The sequence below is a fragment of the Erigeron canadensis genome, chromosome 7 (assembly GCF_010389155.1).
Source record: "Erigeron canadensis isolate Cc75 chromosome 7, C_canadensis_v1, whole genome shotgun sequence".
NCBI lineage: Eukaryota > Viridiplantae > Streptophyta > Magnoliopsida > Asterales > Asteraceae > Erigeron > Erigeron canadensis.
In genome coordinates, this window is record NC_057767.1 from 33,553,445 (window position 1) to 33,569,849 (window position 16,405).

The 16,405-nt window shown below is 36.8% G+C and overlaps 1 protein-coding gene across 1 annotated transcript; it reads left to right on the top strand.

The window, feature by feature from the left end:
• Window positions 1-12,354: 12,354 nt before the first annotated feature.
• On the top strand, window positions 12,355-14,632 carry LOC122608745 (cytochrome P450 93A3-like). Its single transcript, XM_043781838.1, has 2 exons — window positions 12,355-13,248; window positions 14,000-14,632. Exons 1-2 carry the CDS (start codon window positions 12,355-12,357, stop codon window positions 14,630-14,632), a joined length of 1,527 nt encoding a protein of 508 aa, XP_043637773.1.
• Window positions 14,633-16,405: the final 1,773 nt, after the last annotated feature.

Here is a 16,405-nt window from a genome sequence, read left to right on the forward strand (position 1 = left end):
GTAACTCATAATGCCATCTTCTACGGGTTTTGGGTCTCAAGGGGGAGGTTGATATGTAGACAGTCTTACCCCTACCAAAGGTAGAGAGGCTGCTTCCAGGTTTTATCATAGGTAGATGTGACAACTCGTAATTTATTAACATCGGGTTAGTCTTAATCTCGTTTAAGCTTAGTCATTATCATAACCTCGCCTAATTTAGACGGTCTTTGACGTTGAAATTATTAAACATTTAGACTTTTGACTTAGTTCAATTAGACGTATCCTAATGACGTAGACTATTAACTATCTAGATGAATGCCCAGTCTAAAAATAACTTTAAATAAATATTTAAAGGTTATGTCTTGTGCAAAATAAATAGACTGTCTAGACTTAATGTTTTTAAAGTTCACTTTGACGAAATTTTATTGACTCGTCTTAAATTAAATAATACGAGAGAAAATACCTTTACTTTAAATTATAACCTTTTAGTCATACGGTATTTAATCGTAAGCATTTTACCAAATTAAGGGATACAAAATATCTAAAAATAAGCCACATGGCTCGTACCTTTGTTTGTGGTAGGAAAAGAAGACACCAAAACTAGTTTTGCTTCTTTCCTTTTTTTTTTTTTTTTGATCTGATCGATCACACACCAAAAACAATCAGTTTCATCAAAGGGAAAATGCAAAGGAAGTAGTCTAAATTTGTATAATAATAACCTATCTAGTTTTAATATTCAAGGAATCATCTTCACTTCTTTCACTCCATTTTTTTTCAAAATCATCAAATTTTGGTTTGGATAAGCGTGCAGACTAAATTGCCCATTCACAAATCTGCTCATCCTTTTAACTCGTCAATCTCTAAGGTGAGTTTATGGCGCCCTTTTTCCTTTTTACTTTGGGCCTGAAAAGCATGTACTGTTATATACACGACTACTTTATAAATGATTTGTCTTTGTCTATGTCATGTGATTTGGCTACTTAAATCATTTGCCTTATGTTTGCCATGTTGACGACTGTCTGAAAATGTGTATACATGTCTTATGAAATTTTGTTCTATGTGACTTAGACTTGCCATGTTGTTGGCTGACTAAATGTTTATGTGTTTGACAGACTAAAATGTTCCCCTTATGTAGTTATTACCATTATGAGATCCTAATGGTTGTCTTGTCAAATTTTGTTCCTGACTGTCATGGTTCTGGTCCGCACCCCACTTTAGACGGGAAATCCTGTGCGAGGCATATTAGTCATATTGTCGGACTTAGGTCTGGACTGTCATTATATATTGTTGGATTTTGCTCCCGGCTGTCTTGTCTTAAATAACTACATGTCATTGTGTATTCTCAATGACGACTAAACTTTGGTCAAACACACTGTAAACTCACCAACTATTTCGATAGTTGATCCTCTCAAATTTCATGCTTTTCAGGTAACCAACAGTAATTCTTGGATCATCTTGGCATTTTAGGGCCATTCTTTTGACTTTGGACTTACAATTAGCATCAGACATATGAGAACTAGCATCTTATTAGTTCTAATCGTACTAGACTGTCCAAATATTTATCTTGTATTCAGTGGGCCAAATTCCATATATGGATGACTTGTATCCGTATTCTGGGGTTCACATTTGAACGATTGTACTTGTATTAGACTTGTACTTGGTATTAAATGGATGTAATTTCTATTAGCCTTTGGTTAGTACGCAGTTATTTGTTAACCCTGTATTTCCGCTACAACGGGGTGTGACAAAAATTGGTATCAAGAGCCAAGGTTATAGTTAATACAGAGTTTTTCCGGAGGAAAAACTCAATCTATAGCCATTGTCGTTTCAAAAGGAAATCTAAGTCTATTAAGGTTTAGGATACTTATTTCAAGAGTTATATTATTTGTCTATAATTAGACCTAACCTGATCAACTACGTCCCGATTATGTAAAATAATTTAAGGCTCGAAATAAATATCCTAGATTTTGTATATACGTGATAATTTGGACTATATTAATAACATACTGTAGATGTGGTGGGAAGGCTGCGGGTGACCCTATATATAAACATTGAAGGTATGTTAGAAATAGAAACCCAAATCGTATGTGTATACATTTAGACGAAGATCTCTTTAAAAAAACTCATGTATTGCGTACTGTTTCAGTCATTTGACTCGTATTGTCTCATCCATTAGACTTATACGGATATGTTGTCTACCTTTCAGACTAATCATGTCGGACGGAGCTAGCTCTTATGCTGTTGTTCCTGGTACTCCTCGAGTTCCTGTGGTAGCTAACTCTATTCCCCGTGTTTCTCACTCTTCTGAAGAGGAACCATTTGAGGCTTCGGGCACTGAGTCTCGCCCTGTCAATCTGGTATCATCATCCAGTGAATCTGGAAATGAGCATGTGTCTATCCATGTTCAACCACCTCTGTCACCGGTAGCTCCATATCAAAGGAGAACTACCGAGGGAGCTCGTCTGCCTTATGCTCCCCGAGATCCTAATGCTCCTGGTCCTTCTGCACCAGTCCAGGACAACCTTGGGTTTGGTCCTTCATTCTTTCTGGGCGATCCGTATGCTGCGGGTCCCTCCAGAGTGCCTGTTTACAACCCCAATCTTGTTATGCCTGTTGTAACTGAAGCTGATAGGTCGGAATATGCTCTCTGACAAATGTCAAGGATGAACAACTCTCTCATCCGTACTAGAGAGGCTATTGTGAATCAAGCTCAAGGATTGACTGGAGCTTATCAGCATGCTTCTGATGCTAGACTGTTGCTAGGGAAGGGAAGGAGAGTGCTTCTGATGCTATGACTGCTGCTAGGGAGGGGAAGGAGACTATCTGGACTGTGATATGGATACTATCAGTCTTGGTGGTTTTGGTCATGGCTTTGCTGATCGTCGTTCTTATCAAGATGTAATCTATAGTAGTTATGTATTGTAAGCCTAGAACAGATAACAACTCATATTTTGTACCTAAGTTGCAGTCTATCATTGTGGATGTAGTTCCCACATGTCTTTTGAGTCGTGTTGTTCCGACTATGTAAATTATCATTGTGGATGTAGTTCCCACATGTCTTTCAACAGTATCGATCTGACTATGTAAATTTTGGGCATCAATGAAATACGATCATCTTTTGACTTATATACTTGTTCAAACTACGTCACTTATTCATTTTAACTCTAGAATTATGATGTTTCATATTTCTTGTCTTGTTTAGTACATGAGTTCATACAAGTCAACAGATTTTGACTTGTATTTGTACTATCATCTATATTTCAAAGTAACTTTCTATATAACTTCTCATGGAAATCTCTAAATGACATTTTTGTTCATGTCATAGACTTATGGCTCCTAAGAAGATAAGCAAGACCCAGAAAAAGACTCCAGCTAAGAAGACTGCTCCAAATAGAGTTACTCGATCAACTCCTAGACCTAATGATACTCAACAGGAAGAACCTGTGATTCAACAAGGACCAGAAACTGCTGCTGCAAATTTGAACACTGGTCTTGGATCTACCCCACCTGCTGGCGGGGAAAATAATATGGCGGCATTTGTGACACAACAACTATTGGCCGCCATGCCTACTCTAGTCGCTCAGATCACAGCGAGTATGAACGCCAATAATAATCATCATGCTGACAATAGTAACAATGTAGAACCTACTGCTGAACAACTTATTCCTCGAGTTCATCTGCACGGGAATGACTTTAAGACCTTCACTTATTGTAAGCCAAAGGAGTTCCATGGCACCGAAGGTCCTGTCGGCCTAATCAATTGGCTAGAGAGCATAGAGGCGGTGCTTCATATTAGCCGTTGTGCCGAAGAGCACAAAGTGGAATATGCTGCCTCTCAATTTCAAAAGCACGCTTTGTCATGGTGGAACGAGCAAATAAGGACTCGTGGTCGAGAGCCAGCTAATAGCATACCTTGGTTGAACTTTAAAAGGATGTTGATGGAAAAGTACTGTCCTCGGGAGGAAGTACAGAAAATGGAAGGTGAATTCTGGAATCATAGTATGGTCGGATTAGACAATGAGAAATACACAACTCGTTTTCATGAATTGGCAAGGCTAGTTCCTCGTATGGTAGATACGGAAGAGAAATTGATCGAAAGATACTGTTATGGCTTGTCACCTGATGTCCGAAGGTTGGTAGCCGCTTTTAATCCTTTGACACTTCAAGCGGCAGTTAGTGCCACCAACCGGATGGTGATAGACTTGAAAAGAACCACTGGTTCTTCTGTTGGAACTGATGTGAACAAGAAAAGGAATGATTATGCCTCTGGTAGTGGTTTTGGCAACGGTGGAAATGGCAAGAGGTTTAGGACAGCTAGAAACTTTGCTGTGGTTACTCAGGAGGTCAAGAGGTACACTGGCCCAGACCCAAAATGTAACAGGTGTAATCTTCATCACCGGGGAAATTGTCCTACCTGTCACCGTTGTAAAAAGACGGGATATCTAGCAAAGTTCTGTAGGGACAAGACACCCGGTCAATGCTACGAATGTGGGAGCGAAACCCATATGCGACCCACTTGTCCACGACTCAATCAAGCCCCGAACAACAATGCTATAGTTCCAATCAGGAACAATGCAGGGAACAATCAAGCTGGGAATCAGGGAAGGAATCAAGGAGGACAAGGAAGAGGCCGAGTGTTTGCTTTGGATGCTGCTGATGCACGACGTGATCCCAATGTTGTGATAGGTACATTCATACTCAATAATCATTATGTCTTTGTGTTATTCGACTCTGGTGCTGATAAAAGTTTTATATCCTTAGAATTTAAGTCTCGAATTAATGTAGTAGCTATCCCCATGAAAGAAACTTATATTGTCGAATATGCAAACGGTCAAAAGTATGTTGCTAGAGATCATTTGGTAGATTGTAGTTTAACATTGTCTGATGAAACCTTTAAGATAGATCTGATTCCCATAGAACTAGGAAGTTTTGATGTGATAGTTGGTATGGACTGGCTGTCTAGAGTTCGCGCTGATATTGGGTGTTACGAGAAAGTTGTGAGAATACCTCTGCCAAATGACGAAACATTGATAGTGCAAGGAGACAAGTCAGGGAAGGAATTGATTTTGGTGTCAGCGATAAAAGCGAATAGGTATTTACAAAAAGAATACCCCGCTTTATTGGCACTAGTGGTCGAAAGGAAGCCAGAGGGTAAAGACATTCAAGATATTCCAATAGTTAAAGATTTTTCGGAAGTGTTTCCCGAAGATTTGACTGGACTTCCACCTCACAGACCAGTCGAGTTTGGAATAGACTTAGTCCCTGGAGCTGCACCCGTGGCCAAGGCACCCTATCGCCTTGCGCCATCAGAAATGCAAGAATTGTCCGAACAACTTCAAGAGTTGTTAGCAAAAGGACTAATTCGTCCAAGTTCATCACCCTAGGAGCTCCGATCCTATTTGTGAAAAAGAAAGATGGCTCTATGCGCATGTGTATTGACTATAGAGAATTGAACAAGTTGACCGTCAAGAACAGGTACCCATTACCTCGTATTGACGACTTGTTCGACCAACTGGAAGGTGCATCACACTTTTCCAAGATCGATCTCAGATCTGGGTATCATCAACTCAGAGTCAGAGAGACAGACATTCCGAAAACAGCCTTCAGAACTCGTTATGGACATTATGAGTTTTTGGTTATGCCATTTGGTTTAACCAATGCACCTGCTGTGTTCATGGACTTAATGAATAGAGTATGTCGACCATATCTGGACAATTTTGTCATCGTGTTCATTGATGACATACTGATCTACTCGAGAACTAAAGACGAGCATGAAGGTCATCTGAGGACCATTCTGCAACTGCTCAAGGATCAAGAACTGTACACAAAGTTCTCAAAATGTGAATTCTGGATTAGGGAAGTACACTTCTTGGGTCATGTAGTGAATGCAGATGGAATCCACGTGGATCCATCTAAGGTCGAGGCAATAAAGAAGTGGGAAGCCCCTAAGACTCCGACAGAAATTCGTCAATTTCTTGGACTAGCGGGCTATTACAGGAGATTTATTGAGAATTTCTCAAAGGTTGCTCAACCTTTGACCCTGTTAACTCAGAAGACTAAGGAATTTATTTGGCAGGATGCCCAAGAAAAGGCATTTCAAACATTAAAGGACAGGCTATGTAATGCTCCTATTTTAGCATTACCAAATGGCATTGAAAATTTTGTGGTATACTGTGATGCCTCACATCAGGGCATGGGATGTGTACTTATGCAGGAAGGTAAGGTCATTGCTTATGCTTCTAGACAGCTCAAAATCCACGAAAAGAACTATACAACCCACGATCTTGAACTTGGAGCGGTTGTTTTTGCCTTAAAGATTTGGAGGCATTACCTGTATGGTACCAAGTGTACCGTATTCACGGATCACAAGAGTCTTCAGCATATCTTCGATCAGAAAATGTTGTATATGAGACAACGGCGATGGGTAGAATTACTCAGTGACTATGACTGTGAACTTAAATATCATCCAGGTAAAGCAAATTTTGTTGCTGACGCGCTAAGTCGAAAAGATAGAATTTCTCTATCTGTCATAACAAGAGCAAGTTCTTATCTTGGCTCATCATTAAGGGATAGAGTCTTGGACGATCAAAGCGAGGCCCTATAGCCAGGGCGTATCGAGAAAGAAGCATTGTGGAATGCTGAATGTCTATTTGAATTGGATGGTGATGGGATCCGCCACGTTAAGGGCAGAGTATGGATTCCCAAGTACAACGGACTTAGAGAACTCTTAATGAACGAGAGTCATCGATCTAAGTATTCAATCCATCCTGGCGCTGACAAAATGTACCATGGTCTAAAGGAGTTTTATTGGTGGCCTGGTATGAAAAGAGATGTCGCCACTTATGTCTCAAAATGTCTAAATTGTTCGATGGTCAAGGCAGAGCACCAAAAGCCTTTTGGGCTGCTCCAACAACCCCAAATTCCTTACTAGAAATGGGAAGAAATCACTATGGACTTCATTACTAAACTGCCTCGAACCCTAAAAGGATATGATACCATTTGGGTTATTGTCGATCGATTAACAAAGTCTGCTCATTTCATTCCAATTCGGGAGAGTTGGAAGATAAGAAAATTGTCTCAAATATACATTGAAAAGATTGTGTCTCTCCATGGTGTCCCTTTGTCTATTATCTCTGACCGTGACGGTCGTTTCACTTCACAGTCATGGAGATATTTTCAAGACGCCCTAGGCACTCAATTGAATCTGAGTACGGCTTACCATCCACAAACTGACGGACAAAGTGAACTTACCATCCAGACGTTAGAAGACATGCTTCGGGCATGTGTCATCGACTTTAAGGGTAGTTGGGATACCTTTTTGCCGTTAGCTGAATTTTCGTATAATAACAGCTATCACACTAGCATCAAATGTGCTCCTTATGAGGCTTTATATGGACGAAAATGTAGATCGCCTGTTTGTTGGCTGGATACTGGCGAACGTCGTTTGTACAAGTATGGACTATTTCAGAAGACTACTGATCAAATTGTTGAAATTAGAGCACGACTGAAGGCGGCTCAGGATCGCCAAAAGAGCTATGCAGATCGTAGAAGAAAACCACTTGAGTTTCAAGTGGGAGATAAAGTCATGTTGAAAATGTCACCTAGGAAGGGCATTGCCCGTTTTGGCGTGCGAGGGAAACTTAGTCCTCGATATATCAGACCATTTGAAATTATTCAAAGGATTGGTTCCGTGGCATATAAGCTCGATTTACCCCAAGAGCTAGAACATGTTCATCACACATTTCATGTATCGAATCTTAAGAAATGTTTAACTGATGAAACATTGGTTGTACCTGTGGAAGAGTTGCAAGTGACTGACTCTCTTCAATTCGTTGAGGAACCTGTTGAAATTGTAGATCAACAGCTCAAACAACTTAGACGTAGTCGCATCAAGTTGGTCAAGGTTCGTTGGAACACGAAACATGGACCTGATTCGACTTGGGAACGTGAGGACTATATGAAGGATAAGTATCCTCATCTTTTTACTGAGCAAGACTTGATTTCGGGACGAAATCCTCAGAAGTCGGGGATGCTGTGACAACTCGTAATTTATTAACATCGGGTTAGTCTTAATCTCGTTTAAGCTTAGTCATTATCATAACCTCGCCTAATTTAGACGGTCTTTGACGTTGAAATTATTAGACATTTGGACTTTTGACTTAGTTCAATTAGACGTATCCTAATGACGTAGACTATTTTAACCATCTAGATGAATGCCCAGCCTAAAAATAACTTTAAATAAATATTTAAAGGTTATGTCTTGTGCAAAATAAATAGACTGTCTAGACTTAATGTTTTTAAAGTTCACTTTGACGAAATTTTATTGACTCGTCTTAAATTAAATAATACGAGGTAAAATACCTTTACTTTAAATTATAACCTTTTAGTCATACGGTATTTAATCGTAAGCATTTTACCAAATTAAGGGATACAAAATATCTAAAAATAAGCCACATGGCTCGTACCTTTGTTTGTGGTAGGAAAAGAAGACACCAAAACTAGTTTTGCTTCTTTCCTTTTTTTTTTTTTGATCTGATCGATCACACACACACAAGAACACACACCAAAAACAATTTATCCTCTAAATCAGTTTCATCAAAGGGAAAATGCAAAGGAAGTAGTCTAAATTTGTATAATAATAACCTATCTAGTTTTAATATTCAAGGAATCATATTCAGCTTCTTTCACTCCATTTTTTTTAAGATCATCAAATTTTGGTTTGGATAAGCGTGCAGACTAAATTGCCCATTCACAAATCTGCTTATCCTTTTAACTCGTCAATCTCTAAGGTGAGTTTATGGCGCCCTTTTTCCTTTTTACTTTGGGCCTGAAAAACATGTACTGTTGTATATACGACTACTTTATAAATGATTTGTCTTTGTCTATGTCATGTGATTTGGCTACTTAAATCATTTGCCTTATGTTTGCCATGTTGACAGCTGTCTGAAAATGTGTATACATGTCTTATGAAATTTTGTTCTATGTGACTTAGACTTGCCATGTTGTTGGCTGACTAAATGTTTATGTGTTTGACAGACTAAAATGTTCCCCTTATGTAGTTATTACCATTATGAGATCCTAATGGTTGTCTTGTCAAATTTTGTTCCTGACTGTCATGGTTCTGGTCCGCACCCCACTTTAGACGGGAAATCCTGTGCGAGGCATATTAGTCATATTGTCGGACTTAGGTCTGGACTGTCATTATATATTGTTGGATTTTGCTCCCGGCTGTCTTGTCTTAAATAACTACATGTCATTGTGTATTCTCAATGACGACTAAACTTTGGTCAAACACACTGTAAACTCACCAACTATTTCGATAGTTGATCCTCTCAAATTTCATGTTTTTCAGGTAACCAACAGTAAGTCTTGGATCATCTTGGCATTTTAGGGCCATTCTTTTGACTTTGGACTTACAATTAGCATCAGACATATGAGAACTAGCATCTTATTAGTTCTAATCGTACTAGACTGTCCAAATATTTATCTTGTATTCAGTGGGCCAAATTCCATATATGGATGACTTGTATCCGTATTCTGGGGTTCACATTTGAACGATTGTACTTGTATTAGACTTGTACTTGGTATTAAATGGATGTAATTTCTATTAGCCTTTGGTTAGTACGCAGTTATTTGTTAACCCTGTATTTCCGCTACAACGGGGTGTGACAGTAGAAAAGGACCTCCAGCCTTGCTGGGCATGAGGATCGAACCCATGTCCTCTGTTTCTAGAGGCATGAGCTCCAATTACTGATCCAACCCAGTTGGTTTGTGGGAAACAAGACAACCGCTTCAATATATACATACATATATATTTACTAAATTTAATTTTATATCTTATATCTGGAATTTAAGCTATTTATTATATTGACCCAAGTGTTTTTTTTTCAATATTCTGTTTTATATATTATTATTATTATTTATTAGTAATATTTTAATTGGTTTTTAGTGGTTATATTTTTTTTTTGAAAGGTAAAAAAAAAATAGAAAAAAACTGTTTACTGAAAATACTAATTGTTTTAATTTAATACTTTGTATTAATTTTTAGTTTTTACTTCATGTTTAAAAAGTAAATAAAAAAAAGTTGGACAGGAGTAGTGAGTCATTCCTTTTAAGTGGAAAAAAAATAGAAAGGAGTAGATCGAAAAGGTAAGAAGTGGGTTATAGGAAATAATGCATTGTAATCACGTGTGTGGCACAAAATCTAGATAATATTAATAATTATTTAAGAAAAATGATCCATACATAACAACTTTTAGCCATACAGAACATTGTATACATTATACAGTTGTATAGTATAATTATATAATGCATATATTTGTTGTGTATGATAAAAATAAGTTGTGTATGGATCACTTCCCATTATTTAACAATATTAATATAAGAGTATAATTCCGCGCTATCTTCTTTTTCACTTCCCCAACCACATGTATTTTTATTTTATTTTATTTTATTAATAATGTCTTTGTTGAATAGCTAGATGATTATAGCAGTGACAAACAACTACCTAACCAAAGGTATCTAATCTTATAAAACCATTTTTGTGCATCTATTTTTGGTTTCCCGAGAAGTCAATCTATTTTATTTAATGAAAAGTATTATTAAGGGCAAGGGTATAGTACCAAGGTTGTGACAAATTGACAAGTTTTGGCTAAATTGTAGCCAATAGGATGAAGCCATGTGGAGTTACCAAAAAATTGTCAATACTGGCCGGTTTCTTGCCAAATGAGAGGGTATGGTGCCATAAACTTGCCGATTTAAAAAACTTACAAAACACACCCTAAAGTTACATTAAATTTAAGAATACAATACAAATACAAATTAAAACTATGAATAAAAACACAATACAACTAGAAAATAAAACAAACTAAAACAAGTTATTAGTTGGCCGGAATCGTAATGTGGTTCGACGGTTCTAGGAAGTTGAAATGGAAGCGTATTTCTTGGCGGTATTTTTTGCTTGATTTTTGGTAGGAATCAATGAATCATTTTGAAAAATATGTGAAAGAGATGAAATATATAGAGAGTAAAGTAAAATTTTTGTAAGTGAAAATGAAAGTAAGATTTAGGTTGTATAAATAGTACCAAGGATAGGGGTAAGTTTTGTAATTTTTTTTTTAAAAAAAGGTCACTTTTGACCAAATTTAAAAAAAAAACGCTCCCAACGTTCACATGTCAGCCCCAACGTTCACTTGTATCGGCCAAAACATGCCGATGAAACATGCCAAAACTAGTCGACCAAACTTGTCAAAACTAGCCGATACAAGTGCTATAGGGTTGCCGATTTGCTGATACTTGCCGATGGTTTTTGTCGATAAAATAAGTCGACCGCACCCATGCCCCTTACTACCCTATTATTTTCCATACTTTTGATCAATGTAACATGTATAAACTTCACTCCTAATTATACAAGTTAATAATATATGAGTATTATATAAATTATTAAAAATGATTGTATAAACATCACCTCTCTAATTTATTAGAAATGGGGTACGTAAAATATGTTTGCATAACTAATACGAGTAACTAATATGAAGTTAATTAAAAGAAGTAAAAATGGCTCCAATAGAAAGTACATAATGAAAATGTGCATCCAAGTTTAATTATATATTTCATTTATATTGAAGTCTATACATTTTTATGTTACGAATAATCTAGGGATACGTAGACAATGGCGGATCTTAAAATTTTTAACGGTGGGGGCCAATTTTTTTTCTCCATCGCTATATATGTTTCGGGTATTATATTATGGTCATGCAATACACTTAATCGGGTCAGATCAAACAAAAATAACACTAATAATCTAAGTTTTCAAATAAGCAATACATAGTTTCTAACTAACAAAAAATTACAAAGACTTATGAATATAGAAACTAAAAAGGTAAATTTTATTTTTTTTCTTGAGCCTAAAACTCAAAAAATGGAGGAAGACCTTGTTAGGTGGATTGTGAATTGTAGGCTAAAACATAGAATTATAAATGGACTAACTTAATTGTGGGTTAGAAAACCCAAAAAGGTAAACTTTATTGTACTATTAAATTTATTAAACGTATTAAAAGTTTTTTAAAAAATAATCTTTGGTGACGGACTTAATAGATATAAATTATTTTGGATGAAATACGGATATATTAATACTGCTAAACGAAAAAACGGTTGTGATCCGGGCCCAAGCACCCTAAAGAGAACCGCCATTTAACGTAGATCGAATATTTTAAGGTTAAACAACAAAACTATATAATAGAAAGGAAAGAGTGAAAACTACTTTACGTTGGCTTAGAATATAGTAATATACATGTTCATCGAAATGAGGTTTGATTTATTTGTATATATTCTAACATGGTTTTAGCAAATCATGACTTAAAACTTCACCCAATTATGGCTGACTTTGACGCCTTCTTATCTTTCTTTGTTACATGCCTCGTTTCCACAGTCTTGATTTGGGCGTTTTTCAAACCTGCTTGTCCTAAATCTCATATTCCGCCAACCCCATTTAAGCTTCCAATCATAGGAAATCTCCACCTTCTGTCTCCACTCCCACATCAAGCTTTTCACAAGCTTTCGTCTCGATATGGGCCCATTTTTCGTGTCTTATTGGGGTCTAAACCCTGTATTGTTGTTTGTTCACCGGAAATAGCGAAAGAATTCCTTAAAACACACGAACATGTGTATTTAGATAGGGCTCAAAACTCAACCGCAGATTACCTAGCTTATGGATCAAAAGACTTGGTGTTTACTCCTTATGGACCCTATTGGAAGTTCTTGAAAAAGATAGTTATGTCAAAGCTATTAAATGGAAAAACACTTGACATGCTTAGTTCAGTTAGGCATCAAGAGATTAATGGCTTCATAAATTTAATATCCAAAAATGCCAAAGTTGGGGAGGCAATGGATCTTGGCAAGGAACTAATGAAGTTGACTAACAACGTGATATCGATAATGCTTATGGGTGAAAGATGTATAGAAACAGAGGATAAGGGTTCAGACGATCTGATGAAATTGGTTGCGGATATGGTTCACGCAGCTGGTAACTTTAATCTTTCGGATTACATATGGTTGTTTAAGAGTCTAGACTTGCAAGGATTAGGGAAGAAGGCGAAGAAGCTTCGTGCAAGATTTGATATAATGATAGAGAGGATCATTAAAGAGCATGAAGAGGTAAGAAAGCATGGTGGAGAAACGAAAGACTTGCTCCATATTTTACTCGATATAGAACAAGATGAGAGCATGGAGATAAAGCTAAGCAGAGAAAACATCAAAGCCTTCATCCTGGTAACACTAATAAGCTAGATTTCATTTTCAAACACGTTATCTAAATATTCATTTTGAAATTGCATCGGTCTTTCTAACTGTTTGGAGAAACACAAAAACTAAATCCCGTAAGGTTTTTTATGCCACTGATATTCTTTCACTTAATACCAATATAATTTTGGCATCTTTCCCTCGGGATCGAACATCACATGTGGGCCCAATCAGCGTTAGCAGGGGCGACTTAAGGTTTTTAGAGGCCTCAAACGAGATTAATTTTGGGGGCCTAGTTCATTATCATATAAACTAAAGTAAAAAAAAAAGTAGCTCGTCTTTTGTTATTAAACTATAAGTAATAAAAAAAATATACAAATGTTTTGCAAAAATCACAAGGGCGTTACTGCAATGCATATTATATAATGATACTTAATCAAAAATTCAAACACTAAGTCTAATATACAAGATTTTGAGGCCTTGGGAATTTGGGGGCCTAAAGCGATCGTCTAGTCCCATAGTACTGTTGAGCCACCTCTGAGCGTTAATAACGGGTACAACTCCATTCATTGATGGATTGGTTCTCGTGTAACTATTTAGTTTACCTCTTAAATGTAATCATAATTATCAAACACTATAATACAAAGTGACTAATTGTCAGATCTAACATGGTGGTGTTTTGTTATTGCTCTTTGTTTTTGACTATATAATCATTCAAAATGTATAATCATTTTCAAACGTTCTACCTTAACGAAATTATGCTCCATTCTTTGCATTTTAGGACATCTTTCTTGCCGGAACAGACACTACAGCCAGTACCATAGAATGGGGTTTATCAGAACTAATTAATCATCCAAATATAATAAAAAAGGCAATTGAAGAAATCCATCGAACTATTGGTGAAAATAGACTTTTACAAGAATCAGACATACCAAACCTTCCTTACCTCCAAGCCATTGTGAAAGAAACATTACGTCTCCATCCAGCTGGCCCGGTGATTGCAAGAGAATCAACAGAAGACTCCATGGTAGCTGGTTACCACATTCCAGCAAGAACTCATATTTTTATCAACGTGTGGGCCCTTGGTAGAGACCCAAACCATTGGGAAAACCCACATGAATTCCGGCCGGAAAGATTCCAAGAAAAAGAGAAGGAGTTAGATGTGAGAGGGCAACACTTCCAGATGTTACCATTTGGTAGTGGGAGGAGGATGTGTCCCGGGATATCACTTGCACAGTTTATGGTACACGCAACGCTTGGTGCAATGATTCAATGCTTTGACTGGAAGGCAGGGAAAGACGGAAATATGCCAAGTGTTGATATGGAGGAGGGATTTGGGCTCACACTTGTTAGAGCTAACCATTTGGTATGTCTCCCAGTGGCTCGTCTTGATCCAATCCCCATTTCTATGTAACAGTTCCCTAGCAATATTCATGTATTTTCATTTATATATATAATCTTGAATATCTAGCATTTCAATGGTCAGTATCAATATATGATGTAAACATTCTGATCACATTCAAACCCGGCAAGCAGTGTTAGTTCTTGACAAGGGAATCAAATATCAAAAATTCCAGATTTTTGTTTATAGTTGTTTGACTTCAAATGTTTTAAACAATGATTTTTATGGGTGAGCAAGACCTCATTAAATCCTTTTAAAAGAGTTTCAATCTTGATGGTTAGATTCGAATAATCAATGTAGTGAATCAGACTCACAAAGACATCTAGTCACAAACAATAATTCATATTAATAACACATTGTTAATTAAAAACTAAGCAATTGTATATTCATCAAATATCATAGTACATAGAGTGAAATAAAATGATTTACATCATAAATTATGTAAAACATATAGGAAAAAAATTGAAATCAGTACAAGGATATATAACAATCATTTTACAAATCTACATGGTTGACACATGTGTTTACAAGCCAGTCAACAAAATGATGATGTAAAATCTTTGATCTTTATTAACTACTTGATGGCTTTTGGGTTCATGATGTTGATAGGGGTTATTTTTCATTTAAAAATGAGATATTTGCATAAAAATATCTAAAGATAAAATGGCGTGTTAGTTATGTGTGTTGTCTCGGGCAAAGCCATCCCCCAAAAGAATTCAACTGGAAAATTAGGGTTAGATGTGGGCATAATAATCGGTTCCAAAAAAACCAATCCCAATTATCCTAGAACCAGAACCAAAAGTAACCGGTTCTTCAAGAACCGATTTTCGGTTCTTGAGGAACGTGTTTGTTCATCAAACATGGGTTGTCATCCCGAGGGGAAGAATGATTGATTTAGGAATTTGTTGGCGATTTCCCGGAGGTATAAAACATGGTGATGTTTAATGCCATGTAATGTGAATGTGCTTGTGTTTGGGATTGATGATTGGTTTGGTTATTTGTTGGCAATTTATCGAAGGTAGGGTTCGTATCTCTTTACGCCAATCAAATATGTATGTAATGTAAAGCCGATTATGATCGTGCTAATAAATAGGTTAATCCAGATCGTTAACTTTTAACCCAAATCGTCACATGAAGGGTGATAATCAAGTGGTGTTAACAGACAATAATCTTTGCATGTTATCAATTAGCATTGGTAGGCGCGGGTGCCCCGGAGTGTTGTTGGGATCCACGATAACTATTATGCTTCTGGCTAGACTTATACAAGGGTTCACCTAGAAGTTGCCAATCAAAGAGCCACATTTTGATCTCATGGAAAACTTTCGAGATTTAGCAAAGGCTGAGCCATTGATAGCTCTAGCTATGCCTCGTCTCGCGCACCATCTCTATATACCACGATGTTGATTGTTGAAAAATAGCAATATATGTGAAGAACCCAATGAATCAAGTTCAACTTCTTTTGGTCTTAATCGCCACGTACCTCCATATACATCTTTAAGTAGTCACAATATTAGCCTATTAGGTTTACAATTCAGTAGTCACAATATTAGCCTATTAGGTTTACAATTCGCATATAAAAAGAGTTCTGAACTTAAGATAATTTATATAGATGGAGTTTTTGTTGAATAATGAAAATCTAGTAAAGTTATTACGGTATATGTGGGAAGGTTTTTTTTCATTTGTTGCTTGAAGTTCCCATTTTGAACAAAAATGGAGACGAGTGTTCCGATAAAATTATCCACCTGTATACCCGGATGAGTTCTGATGATACACTAGATGATACTG